This window comes from Cydia pomonella, chromosome 14 (assembly GCF_033807575.1).
Source record: "Cydia pomonella isolate Wapato2018A chromosome 14, ilCydPomo1, whole genome shotgun sequence".
Lineage (NCBI taxonomy): Eukaryota > Metazoa > Arthropoda > Insecta > Lepidoptera > Tortricidae > Cydia > Cydia pomonella.
Window position 1 is genome coordinate 8,976,462 of NC_084716.1, and position 17,037 is coordinate 8,993,498.

A 17,037-nucleotide genomic window follows, 5' to 3' on the forward strand; every position below is an offset into this window, starting at 1 on the left:
TAGTTGGTTGCCAAGTGTCAATTTGCTAAACATCTTTTGGCCAAACGACAGGACACCATTTTTGAGCGTGCTACCTGAGGCGGGGGTAGAGAGGGGAATGGTAATAGCAAGTGTGAACACGTTTGCTAATAAGCATGCTAGTATCGATCTGTTGTTTGCAACAGGTGCATGTGCCTGCGTCTGCCAAAATGTCTCTCTGGGCTGACGAGAAAACCGTACGTTTTATTACTTTATACAGAAATAATGAATGCCTTTGGAACCCACGGTCACCTCAATATAAAAATAACATCGCAAGAAACAATGCTTACGACGACTTGTTAAACAATATGAATGATTCTACTCTAACTTTAAAGATCTTAAAAACCAAAATAAAAAATTTAAGGTCTATTTATCATAATGAACTTAAAAAAATAGAAAGTTCGAAGCGGTCCGGCGCAGGGGCTGCTGGCGTGTACCGTCCGTCGATGCCATGGTTTCAAGAAATGCACGCGTTTATGGGAGATACGGCTGGCGAATATCGGCAAACTGTCGGAACCGAATTGGTAAGTTCATAGGCCTACATAATTTTACTAACTTTATAATCTACTAGTGTGTGCCCGCAACTTCATTTGCGAAATCCCGTTTTTCCCGTTCCCGTAGGAATTTCGGGAAGTCCTCTCTTAGTGCTACCCTATACTCCCTAAGGAACCTACATGCCAAGTTTGAGCTTTCTACGACCAGTAGTTTCGGCTGAACGTTGTCTGTCAGTGAGTCAGTAACGGAAGAGTTTATATACTTATTAGCTTTCTGCCCGCGGCTCCGCCCGCGTGGAAGTCATTTATCGCGCGTCCCTCGGGAACTCTTCAAAATTTCGGAATAAAAAATATTCTATGTCCTTCCCTGGGATTTAAACTATCTCATTTCAATTGGTTTAGCGGTTTAAGCGTGAAGAGGTAACAGACAGACAGACAGACACACTTTCGCATTTACAAGCATGGATACATATAGATTATTAACTTCAAACTTACCTACCTATTAAAAATAAAATTGATATTTTTTGATTGAACTTTCTATTACATATTTGTAACCGTACGGTCACAGACTTTAATTAGGGGACACTTTTGTAATTCATAATTCATTTATTCATTGTACCATGGTGGAAGAGTTGTTATATTATCTTATTTCTTAGTTTATTATACTATCTTAGTTAATACAAATCTATACTTTAATAAAGTTGAACACACAATTACAATTTTTCTTCATAAAAATCATTGACTGCATAATAACATTACATGTACCTTCCTTACAGCTTCGTAATAAGGTTCAAAACTCCTAAACAAAATTCCATGAGTGTAAACAGTACTATTTAGGACTAACTAAATAGAAACACATTGTAAGATCTGTATTATTTATTAATATTGTATTATTACAAGCTTTTATTTAGCACCTTTCCTGATGTTTGTTTGCTTGTTTATTTGTCTGTAATCAAATTTTGCAAGTTAAACACATTTATAGTTTCAGTTATTTATATCATAAAGTCTTGCCATGGTACCGCTTCTGTCGTTTCGAATAGCTCCGCATACGTATTCCTTATTGCCTCTGCCTGTTGCGAAGTACGGTTTCTGCGTGGTGGTAAATTTTGTAAAGCTGTCTGCATTTGTGTTCTCCAAGCTCCTGGTATCACAACACCTTGTTGTATATCTTCAAAGTCTACACACCTTTGCGTGATGTACATGTCGGATGTTTTTCGAAGCCAGTTGTGTAAAGAACACGCAGCTAATATAATACTATCAACTTATTTGGACTCATATCTATTGTGGTCAGAAGAACTCTAAATCTTATTGCTAAAATTCCAAACGCATTTTCAACGATTCGTCTTGCTCTAGATAACCGGTAATTAAATATTTTTTCTCTGCGTGTTGGAGTAGTTCGGTACGGCTTCATTATGTAAGACTTTAGAGGAAAAGCAGCGTCAGCTAAAATAACTGAGTGTTCCGGTAAATTTAGAGTATTATTTTCTAATGCTTGTGATAAGTTCGAACGCTGAAAAACACCCCCGTCAGAAGCTCTTCCATTAGTTCCAATACTTATGTAGGAAAAGCAGTAGTCATCATCAACTAATGCCAAGAGTACAATACTATGGGCACCTTTGTAGTTATAGTAATCTGAAGTGTTATCAGGAGCGCGTATATTTATATGTTTGCCATCCAACGCTCCAACACAGCCCGGAAAATTCCATTTTGTACGAAACCCATGCTCAATACGTTTCCAGCCTTCGTGGCTTGGAATCTGAAAAAAACATACCTAAATAAATAATGTAGGTTGTACTATTTTTAAATTCCTAATGAATATCTTATTTTCAGGATTCAGATAATTCATCGCAGAATTCGGAAGCACAGGATTCTCCGGCATCGACTGCAAGCACATCAGAATCTCTTAACTCGCCAGAATCGATGAACGTAATGTCACCCCCCGCCAATATACCAGAAGAACGACCACAATCGAGTTCATCTAGTGTCACATCGACACGGCGTAAACGACGATTCGTACAAGATGAACCGATTAATGTGGCACTGAACCGACTGGAAAACCTGAGTTCTGCAATAAATATGCCTACTGAACACGACGAATTCTATTATTTTGGACATAACATTGCTGCTCAATTACGAAGCCTGCCATTGTATGAAGCACTTAACGTACAAGCTGAGATCCAAAATATTGTGATTGCAGCAAGACGCCGTCAGCAGTGTCAGAACTTGTCTGAAGTATCACAAAGGAATTCATTTTACACTCCATACACACAAACATTAACCACAAACTCTGTTTTACATACAACACTACCAACAACACTGATTTTTGACACACAAATGCATACAAGGAATTCATTTTATACTCTATCTCCATACACACAGACTATAACAACAAACTCTGTCTCAAATACACCACTTCAAACAGCAATTAGTACTTCGGACACACAAATGATTAATATACCCATTGTAACGATGCACGTTACTATAGGTATTTTTTATTTTAGTATATGGAAAACCAACAGCGCTATATATATCTAGAACTTCCAATAGAATTACAGAGCCAATTACAGGTTCTCACTTATAAAAATACAATAAATTATAAAAAGTTTTTGCCCATCTTAATTTACACATACAAGTTCCTACAGCATAAGAACAGATCTATATATATATATATATATATATATATATGATTCATTTTTACAAAAAATAAATTAAAAAAAGAAAAAGTAGTTAAATCCTGTGAGTACATATTCAACAATGCACCGAGCCTTGTCCTGCGCCAGAATTATTGTCACCCATGAAGTGTCTAATTAATTTATTTTTTATTACTGCTATGCTATCATTATATATGTCGATATCACAATTTGTAGAAACTTTATTTAAACTCATGCCTGCCCTGCATATGAAACTGTTTTTCCTATACCTAGTAGTAGCTTGGTAATTACTAATGGGACGAAAATGCCTTAGCCTCCTTGACGGAATATTAAAAGAATTAAATTAATTAAAAATAAAAAGAAAGGTATTAAATTAATCGTAATCTCAATCTCATGTAATACTTTAAATAATAAATATTATAGGTCTTAAACCAATATGTTAATTTTTTCTTAAATAATGCAACATGAATGCGCGCGAGTGTACTCTCGGCCGAACTACTTGCGTCAGCAGTTTTACTCTCGAGAACATTCTTATAGCGCCCATAACCTTAGGATCCCTGCGTAAGCCAGACAACTCTCTCACAAACTCACCGGTGGAGGCGGAACGGGTCCTAGTGCAAACGCACTTCCCGGACTGCGTGATATCTCACCCAGTAAGTTGGGACGAGATGGAGACAACCACCCCGACGGAAGGCGAGTGGCTACATACATATGAGGTAATCAGCCCGCAGCGCACGCAGTGGGCCCTAAACAGCTTTGACTCCTTCAAATCTCCAGGAATGGATGGGATCTTCCCTGCGCTTCTTAAATGGGGCGGGAAGCATCTCACTCTGAAGCTGACCATCGTTCTGCGCGCCTGTCTGGCACACAGATACGTGCCGAAGCAATGGAGGGAGGTCAAGGTTATCTTCATACCGAAACCAGGTAAAAGCGACTACTCGGACCCCAAATCCTTCAGACCCATCAGTCTGACCTCTTTCATGCTGAAAACATTAGAGAGGTTGTGTGACAGGTACCTTAGGGAGAGGGTGCTAATTAATGTGCCCTTGCATCCAAACCAACATGCCTATAGCCCTGGCAAATCTACAGAATCGGCACTTCATGCAGTGGTAAGTAAGATTGAGGTGGCGATCAAAAACAGATCCATGTGCTTAGGAACCTTCATAGACATAGAAGGGGCTTTCGACAGGACCAGGTTCAGCAGCATTACAGCAGCACTGGTAAGACATGGCGCGAATGCAGTTATGACAGAATGGATAAACAACATGTTGAGCCAACGAACCATCAAACTCGGGACGGGCGAAACACAACAAGCATTAGTGGCAAAAGGATGCCCCCAAGGAGGAGTCCTATCACCACTACTATGGAACCTGGTGGTGAATGACCTGATCACCACACTAAACAATAATCACTATTACACAATCGGCTATGCTGACGACATAGTGATACTGACGAGCGGCAATCATTCAGGTACGGTATGCGATGTTACCCGCCCTGCACTAGCCATCGTGGAGCGCTGGTGTATTAACAACGAACTCTCAGTCAATCCCAACAAAACTGAGCTGGTTATGTTCACCAACAAACGCAACTTGGGAAACTTCTGCCTTCCCAAACTGTTCGACACTGAACTCCAACTATCTGCGGAGGTAAAGTATTTAGGGGTAATACTTGACAGCAAATTGAATTGGAGTAGTCACTTAAACGGCAAAATTGACAAAGCCACAGTCGTATTCTGGCAATGTCGTAGAATGGTGGGTAGAACCTGGGGGCTAACCCCAAAGATAACTCTATGGCTTTACCAGGCAGTCATACGACCAATAATAAGCTACGGTGCAATAGTTTGGTGGCCACGCACCAAACTATCCACAGTTGAAGCAAAACTACAACGACTCCAGAGGTTGGCCTGTTTGGCGACTACGGGCTGCATGAGGACAACACCAACCGCGGCCCTGGAAGCTTTACTGGGCCTGCCGCCGCTGCACCTCTTTATACAACAGGAAGCGCTAGCTTCGGCGGTACGTCTCAAAAAATCGAATCTCTGGAGACCACCTAGGGTACCACACACCGAGATCCTCTACGAGGCGATAGGTAAGGAACCGCTAATAGAAGCGGTGACTGACAGGATACCCAGGCAATACATCTTCGACAAGAAATACAAGATACAGTTACACGAAGAAGCTCGTGAAGGACTTAACCCGAGAGAGCTGAGAATCTTCACGGATGGATCAAAGACAAGGTCAGGCACTGGCGCGGGAGTATTCCCAGAGGACCTAAACATACATATCTCAACACCACTAAGCGCCCACAACACAGTCTTCCAGGCAGAATGTATGGGCATCATAATGGCAGCACACGCAATCGTCTCAAGGAAAGTAGAGGACTACCCCATCCGCATACTCTCTGACAGTCGGTCAGTACTGCAAGCTCTGCAAAGTTATACTTTGACCTCAGGGCTAATCTACGAATGCCACAAGGCTCTGTCAGAGGTAAGCACCACCACCAGCGTAACTCTGCAGTGGATCAAGGGACACAGCAACTCGCGAGGGAACGATGCAGCCGACATATTGGCGAGAGGTGGCTCGGAACTGAGGGTGGCAGGACCGATCATACCTCTGCCTTATGCCTGGCTCCGGAACATGCTGAGATGCAACAATCCAAGGTAAAACACCAACAGTACTGGTCTAACCTAGGCACGTGCAGGCAGGCGAAGGAGGCCCTCCCGACAATCGACCCCGGTTTGTCGAGGAGGCTGAGACAGCTGAAGAGGCCACAGCTCCGGCTTTTGACTGGGGCCATAACCGGCCACGCCCCACTAAACAAACACCTACTAACCCTACGTGTTACAGATAGCCCCCTCTGCAGAGCGTGCATAGAGGAGGAGGAAACAGCCGCCCACGTCATTCTTGAATGCCCAGGGGTGGCAGGATACCGGGCACAATAGCTCGGTTCTCCGGGGTCTCTCCCAGAAGTCGTCGGCAACATCAAGGGTCTGCTAGGCTTCCTGGTAGAGTTGGGTTGGCAGGAGTAGTGCCGTCAACCCACCATCACGCAAAATAGGCGCGAATTGCGACGTCGAGTTGCGGAAACCCAGCCCGCGAATACGAATAACGAATAGCGCTGGGCATATCTCCGCTCCTCACTCTGCGCGCAATCGTCTTAAAGGACGGACGTTGCCGGTCGCGTTCACGAGCCTTGTGCCGTGTCGTCTCACGCGCCGGTTCGATTTCAAATAATAAAGTTAAATCGGCAGTGTTCGCCGTGGACAATTTAATTTTTTTTAATACTTAATTCGCAGTAATGAGCTAAAGTACTAGTCAAATAACGTATTTTCCGTTGTGCACCCCGGTTAAGGATAAGTGTTGAACGTTACCTAGTTTTAAGAAAGTGCTAGTGTTCTAATTGTCCTATAATGTTATTTTTCTAACTGTTTATTGCCTAATTTAAGCATTTAATATCATTTCTACTTTGTACCGCTCGTAGCCGTTGCGGCGTACCAGAAAAAATACCGTTACAAGATGGCGCCTCATACATTCGGCCAAGAGAGTTATTTAACTCAAGAGAATTAATAGCCTACATCTCAAGCTTAGCTCGAATGCACTCTTACCATATTAGTAAATTCCTCTTATTGTAATATTAATTTCCAAGGCTTGCACTATGCTTTTGGTACTTGCCACGCTGTAACTCCGTTCTGGTTATGAACACCCACCATCTACTTGCCGCTACTCCCTTGCTTACGGCTTTGCGACATCACTGGGTTTCATACCGAGCGGCCATTTAATACACGGACCTAAAGCTGGACGACGTAAATTCCAGGGTGCATTTGTACGGCGTAAACCTACGGCGGCGGCAGGAGGGACCTGCTGATCCGGCCGCAGAGTAGGAAGCCAGCCAGAGTCTTCCTCGATTCACCCACCAGCTGACCTCGGCGCTTCCCGAGACGTCCCGACGACCGACCCGGGCCCTGCTCGTTCACCTTGCCACGTCAGGGGAGTACCCTACAACGTCAGTGAAACCAGACAGGCTTATTGATAACCTAACGGACCTTACCACGACCTCCGCTCAGTTTTTTCCATTATTATTATTTTTTAAATATAATTAGTAATTTGTAAGCGTTGGTATTTATTTTGAAATTTCCCACACCCAATAACCGCTTCACCATAAATACTGACACAGTCTCACAACAGCAAGATGTGCTGAGCCAAGCGTGGAACTTATCGTAATCTTGTGTTATTTAGTATTAGTATGTTTTTATGTACCTATAATACATGACATGACGGTACATTTTATTGGTTCAGCTACGCTACGGCTACAATGGTTGATTAATGTTTCTGTTTCTTTTTTGTAATAAATGTGTAAAATTGTCATTGTTTTTACTTACCCGCACATAATCCTTCAAAGCGTTGTATATAGCTTCACAAACTTTTGGTAAAAATTGCGATATAGTAGATCTTCCAACTCTATATAGTGCTTCCAATGTATAGAATCTCCAGTTGCTAAATATCTTAATGTCACTTCTAATTTCAATTTAGCCGGAATAGCATTTCGCATGTGAGTGTCTTGTTTCTGTATAGCACTTTCAACCTTGCTTAGTAAAAAGTCAAATTGATGTGGAAGCATACGCAAATGATTTTTATAACCCGCAATATCTTCTTCTCGCATTTCTCTTATCAAACGTACACTAGCTCCAAGGTCTTGTCTCCTGGTCAACCAATCACGAACCGCCTTTTTTCTTCCTTCTATTTCTCAAAACGTTGGTGATGCATTGTATCGCCACCAAAAGAATTATTTTATTGAGCTCTAGGCGGAAAGCTACGTCGTCCATCGTTCGTGGCAGAGAGCACGCTACTAAATGGCATGTGTATTCGGAGTATTTGCTTTGAGCATGCTTATTCGTGAGTATGCTCAAAATTAGCATGCTTATTTGTAGCAAATGTGAACAGTGCATAAGCACGCTCAAACCAAGCATGCTCATAAGCACACTTTTAAGCATGCTATTATAGAGCATGTGTATCAGTACCTTATGACTCGTATAGCACTGGCAGTAAGTTTGCGTTTGGCGCTGCCGCACCGAATGTGTTAAGTAAATAATGAACATTAATCAGATCGGATTGGACTCGCGCGTGGTTTATACCTCTCTGTAATTTTTATTCAATTCTTTATTAAAGTTGTGTGTTTAAAAACGAATTCCTGACCCACCCCGTAATAGAACGCACACTTAGTTTTGGAAGATCTCTATACGGTGTTAGTTCAAATTGAGGCCATACTTAACTCACGTCCCTTATCCCCACTCTCGACTGACCCACATGACATGAGACCTTTAACCCCAGGGCACTTTTTGGTAGGACGACTGATGACTGCTTTGCCCTCGCCTACGCTTGTCGACATGAACCAAAACCGACTCACTCGTTTTGAAAGGCTTGAGCAGTTACGACAACACTTTTGGGCCAGGTGGCACAAAGAGTACATTTCTGAACTCCAACAATTTACCAAGTGGCGTACTTCTAAGGGTCAACAACTAAAAAAGGGAACTTTAGTCTTCATTAAAGAAGATGGACTCCCGCCGATGAAATGGCGACTGGAGCGCATCACAGAGATATATCCAGGGAGCGACGGAATCGCCAGGGTCGCGGATATCAATGCTACAAGAGGAGTGATACGTCGTGCCTTCAACCGCATTTGCCCGTTGCCTACCACTGACATCGACGAGTTGAAAGTTAACCCTTTTAACGCCGAGGGGCATGTTCGGGATTCTTCGGAAGTTCTCCCCTCCGGTGAGAGGACAACGGCCAACGCTGCAAGAACAGAAAGCATACGACACTGACGCGCTCGCGCGTACTTGCGTCCTTCATAATTTTTGATTAACAAATATGTAATTAATTTACTACTACGATTAAACAAATCATTTAAAAACATTTTTTAATTGAAGAAACCATCAACCAAGCTACACGGCCCAAAGAAAACGAAATTTTTCGATAATATTCTTGCATATGTAGATGGCGACATTAAAACGATAAAATCTGCAAACCAAATGTGGTCAGACTTCGAAGAATTCTGTCAGAAGACAGCCAGGCTTAACCTAGGAGTATCACGGGGAAACATACGGGCGAAAACGATACAACTTGGTGGAATGAAAATACTAAGCAACTCATCCATGCTAAGAGAGAAGCCTTTAAGAAGTGGCAACAAACAGACTTGAATGAAGACCATGCTGATTACAAAAGTCTTAGTCTCTGCGGTGGCACAGACTAGGGCAGCTTCAAACGTAAACTTCTACCAGAGACTTGAGAAAGCTGAAAATGAGAGGGATATATACAAAATAGCCAAGCAAAGGCACCGAGCAACTCTCGATGTAAAATGCAACAAATATATAAAAGATGACCACGGCCGGCTGCTCACATCCCATAAGGAAATAAGCAAGAGATGTAAGGAATATTATGACCATTTGATGAATGAGGAATTCCAAAGCGAAGACTTATCACATATGCCTTCCATCGCTGGACCTATAGATTGTATATCTCCTGCAGAAACCAAGAAAGCTCTCTTAAGTATGAAATATCACAAGGCTATTGGACCAGACCAGATACCAACGGACATCTGGAAAATGATGAACAACTCCGCAATACCTTGGTTTACGCTGCTTTTCAACAAAATTTTGACTGAGGGTGTAATTCCAGACTCGTGGCGTAACAACTGTGTCCAATTTATAAAAATAAAGATGATATATCCGAATGCAATAACTATAGGGGGATAGAGCTTACATCACACACCCTAAAAATCTGGGAAATAATTGTTGCCTCCCGTCCCTAACGAACACCTCAGAAAACCAATTCGGCTTTACATCTGGAAAATCTACCACCGATGCTATCCATATACTCAGAATGTCCATGGAAAAAAATCGCGCAAATAAGGAAAACCTCTTTCTTCTCTTTATAGACCTCGAGAAGGTCTTTGATCGTGTCCCACGAAAACTAGTCTGGCAATCAATGAGAGCCCGATCGATTCCAGAAGGTTACCTATATATCGATTGTCCAAGATATGTACAGAAACACGAAGCCCATTTTCTGTCAATGTTGGAGTGCAATAGGGATCATCTCTAAGTCCGCTTTTATTCAATCTTGCAATGGAATACATAAGTCAAGACATACAGGAGCCGGTCCCATGGTGTATGCATTATGCAGACGACGTAGCACTCATGAGCAAAAGTAGAGCCGAATTGCAGAAAAGCCTTGACAAATGGGTAAGTAAGATAGAAAGCCGGAGACTTCGCATCAGTCGCAGCAAAACCGAGTACATGGAGTGCTACTATGGTACACCCAATACTAACTACTGTAGCATCAATATAGATAATAAACCCATATCTAAGGTAGACCACTTCAAGTACTTAGGTTCTATTATAACTCCTGGTGCAAATGTCGACAAAGATGTTACACATTGTATTAACACCGCTTGGATGAAGTGGCGCTCATTATATGGCGTGCTATGTGACTCCCAAGATGCCCATATAAATAAAAGGCAAAGTCTACAAAACCGTTGTCAGACCAGCCATGGCATACGGGTCGGAATGTTGGACCATCAAAAAGACTCACGAACAGCAATTGCATGTCAACGAAATGAAGATGCTGAGATGGGCAGGCGGAGTAACACGTCTCGACAAAGTTCATTGCGGACTTTGTCGAGCCGTGTTACTCCGCCTGTGTATGTGGGAGGGTCGTTTAAAATAGCTCTTATAGATGGCAAGGTGAAACAAGGACGATTACGTTGGTATGGGCACGTAATGCGGCGTGAAGAAACTCATCCCATAAAACGGGTCCTCAATCTCCCAGAACAGCCGAAGGGACAAGGCAGGCCACCTTCTACATGGAGTTCTAACGTGCAAAGAGAAATCCTGAAACAAAATATTAACCCGAAATAGAATTCTTTGGTGCAAATGTACGACCAGATAAACTGGGATAAGGGTAGGACAAAGAAGAAAGATGATCCAGCGGTATGCTAGAATTGAGTTATTAAACAGAATCAATGCAGAGTTAGAACATCCCATTTCATATAACGATCTTTCTCTGTTGATAAAGCTGTTTATTAATATTATTCGGGAACTGACCACAAAACTTCGAACTTCTGACTCTCACTGATATATTGTAAAGTCTTACTTTAACTTGAATAAAAGTTACATCCTGAAGTCACGCAAACCAAACTGAAGAGATCCGAACCTCTTAACTTACCGCTTAGCTAAAATACACCCTCTGAACCAATAAAACCCATTAATATAATAGTAAAGAAAACCTAAAAACTTACCATCTCTCCTATTCTCAATGAGTCGTTAGTTCCTTGTTTTGCAGTCTTACTTATAACTATGGCCAGGCGTAGATCGTAGTGGTTTTCTAATAACTTACTTACTAAATACTTGATTTTCAATGAAATTCAATACTAAATCAGATATATTTATTATTTACTAACACATTTAAATAAACTTCCTCCTTTAAAATTGAGTATTTTTGAAGTTACTAACAAAATAACCTTAAATAATATTTAACATGTTTACTCGTATTTCCTGTTATTTCCACTATTAATTATTACTGAAATTATCTTTTAATCATACTCGTATATCCTAATTTTCTACGGCTTCATTTAACTTCAAAAATCCCAACTTTTCATAATTTTTAACATTTGAATTTTTCATCAACTAATAATAACCTAATATATTATTTACATGTTTTCCTGTATGTCCTACTATTCCCACTATTAATTATGGCTAGAATAATCATTTAAAACATGTACAATATAACCCGTTTAATACGATCACGCTTAATACGATTTCTCGCATAATACGCCGCTTTACGCCAGTCCCTGCAACTTAAGACATATTTTCATACATATCTTAACGCTTAATACGATTCGTCATTCCGTTTAATACGCCCGCGCTCAGGCCGTACGCCCGCACTCGAGCCCCTCTCCCCCGCGCTGCCCGCACGCCCCGCCATCACTTTTGTTTACCCGATCGTCATCTCTTGAATTGTCGCGCGTACGCTCTGATTGTTTTGTAATAGTGCATCATTTGTTTGTTACAATATGACTACAATTAAGCGAAAGGCATTGTCACTTCAAGAAAAAATTGACATATTGAAAGTTTTTGATAAAAAGTCACAAACAACGAATCAAACTCAGTTAGCTGCTGAGCTTCACTTACCTGTTTCTACGTTACGTACCATTTTAAAGAATAGAGAAGAAATTCAAGAAAGAAAAAATCGCAACGGCATTGTGTACCGTCAAATCAATGGGGAATCGGAGACAGTGGCACAACAAGATGTTGATACATGGATGGCAACACTTCATGAATTGTTGCTAAATTACGAACCGCGAGACATTTTTAACGCGGATGAATTTGGTTTATTTTTTAAATTGATGCCAGATAAATCCTATGTTTTCAAGGGAGAATCTTGCCATGGTGGTAAAGTAAGTAAAGAGAGACTGACTGTCCTGGGCTGTGCCAATTCTGATGGGTCAGAAAAGTTACGTTTGCTAGTAATTGGCAAAGCAAAAAATCCGCGTTGTTTCAAAAATGTAAGATCGCTCCCCGTAACATATGATGCACAATCTCGAGCTTGGATGACCGGCATTCGGTTCATTGACTGGTTAAAAGCTGTAGATGATCACTTCCAGATTAAATGCAGACGCATAATTCTATTCATTGACAACTGCCCCGCTCACCCTAAAGGTGTTGAACTCAAGAATATCAAGCTTGTTTACTTACCTCCAAATGCGACAAGCAAATTACAACCGATGGATCAGGGAATTATAAAGGTCCTAAAGCAAAGTTACAGGACAAGACTGATACATCGCTATCTTCAAGAAATGGACGACCCTGACAGCAAACGACCCGTGACTGTGCATGATGCGATTCTAAACATTGCCGCGGCATGGGAAGCAATTAAACCCGAAACCATTCAAAATTGTTTTAAGAAAGCAGGTTTTAGAAATAGCGTAGTTGACGTCGTGTTGGAAGAAGAAGAACCCGAGATACTGCAGGGTTTTCCTGAATATTCTGTATTTTCATTTTCTACAGCATCACTTAACTTACAAACCCTCAATTTTCTGTAATTATTATCATTCGGAACTTTTCTTGTCCATTTCTTATTACTAGAAGTAGCAGGTCACTTTCTTAAATAATTATCTGACTTTACATGTAATATTCTATACAAATCAACTGATATATGCTTCTTTTATCTCTTGAAAACACCTTGATTTCTCAGTGGAACTCAGGGTTAGACATTTTTAGGGATTTAAACTCTACATTCTATCAAAGATTTTCCTATGTACAAAACAGCTTATAATAAGTAATAATAAATATAACACGGTCTCATAGCGAAGAGTCTCAACCACCACCTTGAGAGACTCTCGCTAAGTGGTTGGATCAAGGGTCAGATGCAGACGGCGGTGATCTTAGACACGGCACGGATAGTCCGGCGGTTCCTCTCTCTGCGGCCCTGACCACCGGCAGCTTGGGCCCTGCCCCGCTGCTGGTGGCACCCTAGGTTAGGTTTTTTTATAATGTGTTTATATGTATTTTGTATTGTATTGTAAGTGTTTTTTATATTTTACTTTTATATTCATATTATAAGTAATCTAATCTCTAAGATTTTAAGTGAATGAAGGGGAAAATTAATAAAAACAAAAATAATAATTTCAGTGTCTTACTTAAACACAAATTTCAGAGTAAATAATGTATCGTAGTGTACATTACGGAGCCTTAATATGACTATTAAAACCCAAAATTATATTTTTAAACTATTTAATTGACGATGAACGTCTTACATGGTCGATATGAAAAAGTGCAAGGGACGGGTAGACATATAAAAATTATTAATAGCGGTGCAGTAAGCGCCTATTCAATGTTGACGGCAAAATCACTCGCGCGCACTGAATATCACAGCAAACGCAGCAGGGGTCTGAACATCTTCCCGCCTCGTTGAAAGGAACAGCCTTTCAAAACTTCAAGTCCTCAGGTGATGGTAGAGGGCAGAGGCGAACGAGTGGTCGTCGTACGCATCCTTTCGTAGTGGTTACGTCTGCAACCCTGGTAACACCGTCGGCTCCCGGGAACAAGCGCGTAACCCTGCCAAGGCGCCAGCATAGCGGAGGCACGTGATCTTCATGGAGCAGAACCAAGTCACCCACATTAAGTTTGGCAGTGTTTGTTCTCCATTTGGACTCGGCGGCCAGCCCGGCGCGCACATCCGACGCGACGCCGGAGGTGCAGCCTAGACGAGGCCGAGCGAAAAAGATGCCGAATACACCGCCCGTAGGAAAAAAAATCGTGCTAGTTCCGTCGGAGCGGAGGTCGCGGCGCGCGTGTCGGTCGGCCGGCTCGGCGGCCAGCCCGGCGGCCGGCCGACGCGACGCCGGAGGTGCAGCCTAGACGAGGCCGAGCGAAAAAGATGCCGAATACACCGCCCGTAGGAAAAAAAAATCGTGCTAGTTCCGTCGGAGCGGAGGTCGCGGCGCGCGTGTCGGTCGGCCGGCTCGGCGGCCAGCCCGGCGGCCGGCCGACGCGACGCCGGAGGTGCAGCCTAGACGAGGCCGAGCGAAAAAGATGCCGAATACACCGCCCGTAGGAAAAAAAATCGTGCTAGTTCCGTCGGAGCGGAGGTCGCGGCGCGCGTGTCGGTCGGCCGGCTCGGCGGCCAGCCCGGCGGCCGGCCGACGCGACGCCGGAGGTGCAGCCTAGACGAGGCCGAGCGAAAAAGATGCCGAATACACCGCCCGTAGGAAAAAAAATCGTGCTAGTTCCGTCGGAGCGGAGGTCGCGGCGCGCGTGTCGGTCGGCCGGCTCGGCGGCCAGCCCGGCGGCCGGCCGACGCGACGCCGGAGGTGCAGCCTAGACGAGGCCGAGCGAAAAAGATGCCGAATACACCGCCCGTAGGAAAAAAAATCGTGCTAGTTCCGTCGGAGCGGAGGTCGCGGCGCGCGTGTCGGTCGGCCGGTAACACCGTCGGCTCCCGGGAACAAGCGCGTAACCCTGCCAAGGCGCCAGCATAGCGGAGGCACGTGATCTTCATGGAGCAGAACCAAGTCACCCACATTAAGTTTGGCAGTGTTTGTTCTCCATTTGGACTCGGCGGCCAGCCCGGCGCGCACATCCGACGCGACGCCGGAGGTGCAGCCTAGACGAGGCCGAGCGAAAAAGATGCCGAATACACCGCCCGTAGGAAAAAAAAATCGTGCTAGTTCCGTCGGAGCGGAGGTCGCGGCGCGCGTGTCGGTCGGCCGGCTCGGCGGCCAGCCCGGCGGCCGGCCGACGCGACGCAGGAGGTGCAGCCTAGACGAGGCCGAGCGAAAAAGATGCCGAATACACCGCCCGTAGGAAAAAAAATCGTGCTAGTTCCGTCGGAGCGGAGGTCGCGGCGCGCGTGTCGGTCGGCCGGCTCGGCGGCCAGCCCGGCGGCCGGCCGACGCGACGCCGGAGGTGCAGCCTAGACGAGGCCGAGCGAAAAAGATGCCGAATACACCGCCCGTAGGAAAAAAAATCGTGCTAGTTCCGTCGGAGCGGAGGTCGCGGCGCGCGTGTCGGTCGGCCGGCTCGGCGGCCAGCCCGGCGGCCGGCCGACGCGACGCCGGAGGTGCAGCCTAGACGAGGCCGAGCGAAAAAGATGCCGAATACACCGCCCGTAGGAAAAAAAATCGTGCTAGTTCCGTCGGAGCGGAGGTCGCGGCGCGCGTGTCGGTCGGCCGGCTCGGCGGCCAGCCCGGCGGCCGGCCGACGCGACGCCGGAGGTGCAGCCTAGACGAGGCCGAGCGAAAAAGATGCCGAATACACCGCCCGTAGGAAAAAAAATCGTGCTAGTTCCGTCGGAGCGGAGGTCGCGGCGCGCGTGTCGGTCGGCCGGCTCGGCGGCCAGCCCGGCGGCCGGCCGACGCGACGCCGGAGGTGCAGCCTAGACGAGGCCGAGCGAAAAAGATGCCGAATACACCGCCCGTAGGAAAAAAAATCGTGCTAGTTCCGTCGGAGCGGAGGTCGCGGCGCGCGTGTCGGTCGGCCGGCTCGGCGGCCAGCCCGGCGGCCGGCCGACGCGACGCCGGAGGTGCAGCCTAGACGAGGCCGAGCGAAAAAGATGCCGAATACACCGCCCGTAGGAAAAAAAATCGTGCTAGTTCCGTCGGAGCGGAGGTCGCGGCGCGCGTGTCGGTCGGCCGGCTCGGCGGCCAGCCCGGCGGCCGGCCGACGCGACGCCGGAGGTGCAGCCTAGACGAGGCCGAGCGAAAAAGATGCCGAATACACCGCCCGTAGGAAAAAAAATCGTGCTAGTTCCGTCGGAGCGGAGGTCGCGGCGCGCGTGTCGGTCGGCCGGCTCGGCGGCCAGCCCGGCGGCCGGCCGACGCGACGCCGGAGGTGCAGCCTAGACGAGGCCGAGCGAAAAAGATGCCGAATACACCGCCCGTAGGAAAAAAAATCGTGCTAGTTCCGTCGGAGCGGAGGTCGCGGCGCGCGTGTCGGTCGGCCGGTAACACCGTCGGCTCCCGGGAACAAGCGCGTAACCCTGCCAAGGCGCCAGCATAGCGGAGGCACGTGATCTTCATGGAGCAGAACCAAGTCACCCACATTAAGTTTGGCAGTGTTTGTTCTCCATTTGGACTCGGCGGCCAGCCCGGCGCGCACATCCGACGCGACGCCGGAGGTGCAGCCTAGACGAGGCCGAGCGAAAAAGATGCCGAATACACCGCCCGTAGGAAAAAAAATCGTGCTAGTTCCGTCGGAGCGGAGGTCGCGGCGCGCGTGTCGGTCGGCCGGCTCGGCGGCCAGCCCGGCGGCCGGCCGACGCGACGCCGGAGGTGCAGCCTAGACGAGGCCGAGCGAAAAAGATGCCGAATACACCGCCCGT

At 45.5% G+C, this 17,037-nt stretch overlaps 1 protein-coding gene across 1 annotated transcript; it reads left to right on the forward strand.

The window, feature by feature from the left end:
- The first annotated feature begins 248 nt into the window (after nt 1-248).
- On the forward strand, nt 249-3,372 carry LOC133525360 (uncharacterized). Its single transcript, XM_061861645.1, has 2 exons — nt 249-553; nt 2,333-3,372. The coding sequence occupies exons 1-2, from the start codon at nt 327-329 to the stop codon at nt 3,045-3,047; spliced, it is 942 nt and encodes a 313-aa protein (XP_061717629.1). The 5' UTR covers nt 249-326; the 3' UTR covers nt 3,048-3,372.
- Nucleotides 3,373-17,037: the final 13,665 nt, after the last annotated feature.